The 7,916-nt window shown below is 42.4% G+C and overlaps 1 protein-coding gene across 1 annotated transcript; it reads left to right on the top strand.

Moving 5' to 3' along the window:
* Positions 1-2,719: 2,719 nt before the first annotated feature.
* Positions 2,720-6,583, top strand: LOC139466884 (DC-STAMP domain-containing protein 2-like). The gene is made up of 2 exons (XM_071248613.1): positions 2,720-3,960; positions 5,236-6,583. Exons 1-2 carry the CDS (start codon positions 2,720-2,722, stop codon positions 6,581-6,583), a joined length of 2,589 nt encoding a protein of 862 aa, XP_071104714.1.
* Positions 6,584-7,916: the final 1,333 nt, after the last annotated feature.

Raw genomic sequence — 7,916 nt, 5'->3', positions numbered from 1 at the left:
AACCTAGCGGAGTACTGCCCATGGGTGGATACAGCTTTTTTTAAAAGGGGGGGTGCACAATTAAGATCTATTTATTGTCTTTGGTGGTAATTTATACAGAAATACCTCACCTCCATTCTGAACTTGCCGCCTGGCTCTCAAGCCCAGAACTTAAATAATTATATGTGATTGGAAGCTCTGCTGGTTCAGTTATGTGAAGTAAAACTCAGTGTGCTCGTTTGAATATCCTTCCTCCTGAACTGTGCAATCCTTCTCAAAAAGGATTTGGCAAAACAAATATCGGTAATGACCACGTGTTAGTGGGTAGTGGGTTTGTATATGGTCAAAGGGAGATAATCGTGTTTGTAGAAGAGTTATAACTTAATTCCTTTCCATAACTCAGCGCAGTGTCTCGCTTAAAACTTCACACACGGCGTGTGCCATCAATCAAAGGGAGCTAATTGCGTACAACAAATCAAGGGAACGTAAGTCTGTTAAGCAAATGGCAAACAGGATTTATAGTTACTTCCCTTTGACCATTAACGGTAAGGCTCCTCAAATCCAATCAGTCGCATCGATGTTGCGTGTAGGTTACGGGGAAAGCCGGGTGGGCCCGAATGAAACTGAAATCGTCAGTGCGCGGCCCATAAAACAACACCCGTGTCCGCTCGGAATACATTCAGCTAACTACAAAACACTGAGCGATCGAGTGCATGAAACTATTGATTGAGTTGTCTCCCTTTGACCATTAACAGAACATCCTTCTTCCGAGCGCGTGACATCTTCGTTACTCTTCCGATATAATCGGTCCCAAAAAAGCTAGTTCAGTCACATAAATTAAAACTCAATAAACTCAACGTACGATAAAGTATTCTTCCTCCTTTATGCAATTTGTTTTCTTCCAAAATATATTTGGTATATAAAAACACGGCAGTCGAGACATGTACTCTGTCCTACTAGCGACTCAACGTCCTCAGCGATAGCCCGTTCGCGAAGCTCTCTATTCTATCCCTGCCAGAAGTCAAAGCTCCCCAGTGTGGTAGGTGGCTACAACCATGCTTGGAGATATAACTCGCAAACGACTGACCGTTATGTTTACAAACAACTTATGCCAGTCGTGACGCTAAAAATACTCTTACCCCAGCTAAATTATTTTCTTTGGCAGTTTGAATTTCTGTTTCATTTCAACTATCATGTAACTGGTATTGAAAGAATGTAAGGGGAAAGTTAAATTATTCTGGGAAATCTGGTCAGTCGTAAACCTTTTCAAAATTCACTATGATTGCATTCCCAAAGACATAAAAGTATAAACGTTACAACATTTGGGGTAGTCCCTCCCCCATCCAAACCCCCTTTGGAAACCGTTTTAGCATTTAATTTTTGCATTGTCCGCAAGAATTTCCTTTCTGAGAAAGACGGCGACCTCGCACTGGATAATATTTACGATGATTTAACACTAAGTACAATGTATCTTATACAAATTATGACGCAGACAGTGAAAACGATCAAAACGGAAAAAAAACAGTTCCCGAATGCAAAATTGGACAGATCCCACATCGACGGATTATGAAACAAACAATGTGTGGAGTGAAGCCCTATTCAGTTGACAGGGAAGACTAAAATACGTTATCAATTGAAGCGGGAATGCTGTACAAACAGGTGTAATCGATATTCACGAACCTGAAAATTGCGGAAAGTTAAACCGGTTCTGTTGCAAATTGATGACCTCGAAACAAGAGGCTGTTTTCTTTTCGCCCACGATTTCGAAAACTTTTTAAAATCAAAAAGCGATTCAAGGTTACGAACTGTGTGGTATCATGCAGGCATGTGTACATTTCGTCCATCGATGTACGATTGAAAGTGGCTTTCACTAACTCCTTTCTAGCACTGTCGGAGTTACGAATTAGCCTTATTCCGACAATACGTGTCGCCCTCAGGAGCTGGCCAATCCCATGTATACACCTCTCCTTATTTCAGTCCACAGCAACAGTCCCAGTGCGTGACTACTATATATTTGTTCCTCAAATTATGGGGGTTGCGGTGTTAACATCTTACAATAAATATTGTGTTCCAGAAAATACCAGGGGAAAATAGTTTTGCAGTTGGCTTTATAAAAAAAAAAATGTTAGATGCTCTGATGAAATATGTCAACACGGAATAAGCTTTTGCGTAAGATATGGAATCGGGAGAGCAGTTTAGTGACTACAAAATCAAGATTAATAAAACTATAAACTTGAATTTCATTAGATCGATTTTCCTTCAATTCAGATATCAGACCTCGTGTTGTTCGTTCCCTTCACACAAAGCTGTCACACAGTATACATATCTTTGCAAGAAATGAGAGATGAAATCAATTTCTGCATCGCTGCCTTATTTCGAAGTAAGAGATGGTAAAGCCCCACGCGACCGCATAATCTCACGTCCAATCTCAATAAAATAACATCTTATTGCCGCTAAACAAAGCCTTTGGTAAGATTTAATAAATATATTAAAATTGATAACTTTCCCCTATCAGGATCTTGGGAAGGATGCGTCAGTATTGAAATAATACAGTTGGATTCGGTATCATCATTCCATGACGTCATCGATATATTCGGCGCAATTCAATCACAATGCATGACGTCATGGTGACGTCATACGATAATGAACGTTCACGCTTACGTTTACTGAGTAGCAGTCTTTAGATGTGGTTTTACGTTAACCTCTTTAAAATAGAACGCGAAAACTGAAGAGCACGAAAATGGCACAGGCGAAACAGATTGTACAGGCCTTCAAGGTGAAGGCCGCTCTCGAAAGACTTGCTCGAGCTAAAGAGAATGCTCTTCGGGAAATGGCGGGACTTCCACCAATCCGGCCATGGTATGAGGACTTCTACATCAGCTGCATGGGCGGACTAAAGCAAATGTGCTGTAAAGCATTTTGCCCGTGCTGCCTTAAACCGTCACGTCCAAGGTTAAAAAAAATCCCAATATCATGCTGCGGGCGGATGTTCGCTGCAGGCACATACGAAAATGAATGTCTGAAGAATTTCCTCGGTTTCTTCAGCGGCATCGTGTTGTCCTTTCTGCTGTATCTACTGATGGCCCTACAGATGAATCTCCCCCTGCTGACCTCCACGATCATATCATCCAGTCTCGGCTTGGTGCTCAGCCTCGGTCTGGCATTCTCGGATACGTTTCGCTGCGTGGTGCTGTTGATGCTTCCGTCGTTTTGTTCCAGTAAAGGTCGCTCCTTCCTCCTGATGTACGCCACGATTCTCATACTCAACCACCCAGTCACAAACTTCAACCACAACATCCTTGTAATGTCCGAGAGCGCCACCTGCGGGCAAAGTTTGGCACAAAATGAAACTAGACAGCTTATAGAAGAGGCGATGTCACCTGTCGCCGCTCTCCTAGACGGCATCAGAGACATGCTCCGTGCAATTAGACAATTTTCTGAGACTATTCGGCAGGCTTTACTGGCTCTAAAACGAGCTATTCAGGAATTAGCCGAGGCAATTGGAAGAGTCCTAGCCTGGCTTATTTCTATTGTCAATATCTGCAATCACAACATGGGCGCACCCTATCGCAGGTGTAAGAAGTCATTTGACGAGGCTATACAAGACTGTCGAAATAGACTTGGGGTGTTTAAATTCATTTGTGAAATTGTGGATTTGGTGGCGCAATTGTGTCATATTGCACGTGCAGGGGAACTGTTTTGTCTTGTGGCGTCTGAGATCGTGCACCACGTGGGACGATCTATCGGGTTGCCCGTAACTAAGATCCTAGGCAACGTCCACGACATGTTCTACTTCAACGTCACGATCGACTACCACTACAACCTTAGTATGACACAGTCCAAGAGCTATGAGGAAGTCAAGGAAGACATCATGGTAGAGATCAAAGCAACGTCGAAACGTCTCGCTGACCTCATCAACGCCGCCGACCACGTCATGACTTTCATGGTGACATTTGTAATTATCAAGGCAGTAATGTACAGGTATGATGATCTCTTTAACATCAGGCTCGCTGACTTGGTTGATGCATGTCAGCGTCAAACAACAAACAAATAAACATGATTTTGTGACTCCGAATGCTAAAATCATTACTCACGTGAATAGGCGACACAATTTCCTTATTTCTACAGATTCGGCCGACCGGAGCTAAAGACAAAATTAGAATATTAATTGCTTTAACTTCGTTTACATTTGCCCTATCACTTTGCGTTAGAAAAACTATACAACCTAAAAACTAATTCAAAAATAAAATGTAAACTTTTAACATTTCAAATAATAATTATCTAATATATGTGCCAGAATAATATTCAACAATATTTCATTTAGCATTTTATTTTTTCCCCGACTTATATCGACCGAACCAAACAATTTATGCCAAATAAGCTATAAAAAAGTGTGCTAGTTCAACTGACTGCCCCAAACAAGAGGATATATTTGGGGCTGAGTAAATTTCCTCTTATCATATTTTATCCTAGCGAATTGAAAAGAGGCGGAGTGTTTACGAGTGAACGGTTGTGGTGGGGATTGAAAGCGAATAGTCATAATAACTATACAGGATATTCCATGTGTCGGGTGTGAAAATATCTCTGTTAGAAGCAAAGTAATACACCCTGGTGAAGTTAAAAAACGAACACTCTCAATTGACGAGTTAAATGAGAAATTTACAGTTTACAAGCAAACATTTTCAAGACAATAACAAACGGCAAGAAGTAATATAAACTCCATAAATGACCATCTGTTATTATTTTGCCGTATCAATGTGGAACTATCGTAACAGCGAAGTCAACAGTTTGTGTACGGGCCAGGCACTTACGATAATGGGAAACAATTTGCGGGGAGGTAACTCTTGTATGACGATAGTTCTGACAAAGTGTGATGTTCACTGCAGTGAAATATGAAGTGTTATGTTCACTGCAATCAAAATATCACTTTTCTCACCTTCAGAAAACTCTTTCACACTGAAGTATGTAATATATATTTTCATCAATATAATTATCCTTTAATAATACTTGAATCCAACGATATCTGCCTAAAATTTGATATTGTAAAAGTTGTCTCATATAGTGATACCTGTTAATTCGTAAAACCCCTCAATCTCAGATCGAATATAGATCGAACATTGCCGATGGTCTGTCAATCTGGACATTTGTTTATCCGGGCAATGCACTGTACGTAGAATCCGGAGACGTACGTGGTGTCACTGTATTTCTGTAGCAACCGTTGGTGCAATTGGTGTCACGTTTGTTTGTATGTTTCAGATATAAATACATCCACAAGAGCCATTTCGATAACGTATTCATCACTGCGCATGTTCATAAAATTGACGATCGTCGTCAGGAGTTAGGAAAGGAAACCATCTTCCCATTAATGCCGGAGGAGAAGAGGAAGTATGGCCGTGCGTCTTCTCCCAGACTTCTCAGGTCGGAAAAACTTAAGATGGCAAGTGGTGTCGGGTTCTGGATATTTGCTGCGAGTCACGGCTGCTTCTACCTAATGTGCGACTACGGTTTGTACTGGGTCCTGTCTCTCATCAGAACCCACTTCGAGATCAAGACCAACTCGGCAATTCCTCCCCACACCAAGTTACACGTGCAGGGAGAGGGGGCAATGGCGGACATGTACCGAGCCTTGATATCCGTCCTTGACCCTGTGTCCGAGGCTAACCTTGATGTAGACACCACCCACTGTCTGCCAAATCCAGCGGTGCCTAACTTTGCCGTCTATGAAACTGTAGCAATAATATACAGCGTGTGTTTCTTCATGTCAGTGTTTGAAGCCTACGCCTTGCGCCTACGTCACGTGATTGCAGCGTGCTACCACCCAGGTCGGGAGGAACAGAGGGCAGTGTGGTTGTACAATCATATTCTCAAAACAAGAGGAGGTTTTCTCAAATTTGCCCGACGGCAGATACGGCGGAAGTACATGAAGGACCAGGATGTGCAAAAGGCCAGCATCCGGTCCCGTCTGGCGGCTCAGTATCCGTTAATTGGGAAGCTTCTGAAGTTTTTTGGATATGAGCGAAAGATTTGTCTGATGTGTGGTAAGGAAGGGAAGAAAGACGATGACGAGAATTTCTTGCACTGCGTCAGTACCGGCTGTGAAGCGGTGTACTGCATCAACTGCTACGACGACCTCCAAAACATGTGCACGGCATGCATGAACCCCGTGGATTACGGCGACCTCAGTGACGTCAGTGAGGAGAGGGATTCCAGCGAGGATGAGGAAGAAATTGAAAGAAAGAAGAAGGATGCGAAGGAAAGGAAAGAAAGACAAGCGTTAAAGAGGGAAGAAAGACGCGCTAGTCGAACGTTGCTCAGCTTCAAAGAAACACTACATGTGTCGTCTTACGCGCACATCAGTGACTCCACGGAGAGCTCCAGCTCAGATGGCAGCATCAGTTCCAGTTCTGATGATGAAGACTACGATTACCAATACCGGAAAACAGGATCAGACAATGAGCCATCGGATTCTGACCAATCAGAACCGTCGACAAGGGGAGATCACTCAAAACATGACTACGTTACCACCGATATTTTCCAGTCAGACACGGACACAGATGCTGCTCTGTCTGATCCTGTTTTTTCGTCAGAAGAGGAAATACACTGACCAACAATGGACACTAGTATTCACTTATTTTGGCTTGCTTGGTGTATCAGTATGAAATTCGCTGTGATCGCGAATCTATGTTGGGAAAAGTAAAACCGGCGCTGTACATAGCTACGAATTCGCATCTTTGCATTAACTGAAGAACTGAAATTTATCATAACCCTAGCTTCGATAACCCTCTGGGAGGCATCCATATTCGAACTTGATCCAATAGTTTCACAAGTTCACGTGACTATCACACCATAAAAACGCAAGGCAGTCGTGACACTTAATTCTTATATTCTATTAACCTTTAAAACAACTGTTCTCAACAACGGGGGATCGATTGACAGCGAAATCATGAAATCACCACGAGCGGTTGGTTACCCAGTTACCCTGTCCAGTGAATCACTAATTGCTTGTCGTAAGTGGCGACTAACGGGATCGGGTGGTCAGGCTCGCTGACTTGGTTGATGCATGTCATCGTATCCCAATTGCGTGGATCGATGTTCATGATGTCAATCACTGGATTGTCTGTTCCAGACTCGATTATTTACAGACCGTTGTCATAAAGCTGGAATGTTGCTGAGCATGCTGATTGCGGCGTTAAACAAGATGAAACTGAACTAATTTATTAGGACCCGTGGAGATCCAGGTTAGAATAGGTCTTTAGCAACCCATGCTTGCCTTTAGAGGCGACACTGCTTGCCGTGAGAGGGCACTAGCGGCATCGGGTGGTCAGGCTCGCTGACTTGGTTGATGCATTTCATCGAATCCATAATGCGCATGATGTCAATCACTTGATTGTCTGATCCAGACCTCCGTCATATAGCGGGAATATTGCTGAGCGTGGCAAAGAAAAAAAATAATTTTATTAGTCATAGAGCTTTGATACGTAATCAGGGATGTTCTGTAGTTTAACTTGTTTGATAGGCATTACTTAGAAGTTGACGGATGACAAGATAGACACAATGTTTATGGATAACAACTTCTTTAATACTGTTCTGTAGTTTATCAGTCATTTGTGTTCATGATACTCGTACTACTTGGCTATGGTGCTTGTACATGTCTCGTTAATAGCCTGTATAAATTATGGCAATTATAACTCAAACATTGTACGTTATTTACTGTTAAAGTGTATAAAGTTAAAAAAGATATTCGATGTGTTCCCCAAATGTTCTCATTTTGCATTCTATCTATCACTGACGTCGTGACATCCTCGATTATCCAGGGCAGAATATCCCCATTCTTTCATGTTTACATACCCTGGACCAGTTCGCCACCATGGTTCTGTGTCGGAGATGGCGCCGCCATCGGAATCTCTAATATCACCAACAGCCAGTCATGAGTGTCA

This window comes from Haliotis cracherodii, unplaced genomic scaffold, assembly GCF_022045235.1.
Source record: "Haliotis cracherodii isolate W230 unplaced genomic scaffold, xgHalCrac1.p SCAF_1, whole genome shotgun sequence".
In the NCBI taxonomy this organism is placed as follows: domain Eukaryota; kingdom Metazoa; phylum Mollusca; class Gastropoda; order Lepetellida; family Haliotidae; genus Haliotis; species Haliotis cracherodii.
This window is presented reverse-complemented; position numbering and strand designations above follow the sequence as displayed.

Bases quoted from the DNA above. Each gene is read 5' to 3' on its own strand.
- LOC139466884 (XM_071248613.1), top strand. From the start codon at position 2,720: ATGGCACAGGCGAAACAGATTGTACAGGCCTTCAAGGTGAAGGCCGCT. The intron at 3,961-5,235 runs GTATGATGATCT...TGTATGTTTCAG, and splicing joins ATCAAGGCAGTAATGTACAG to ATATAAATACATCCACAAGA.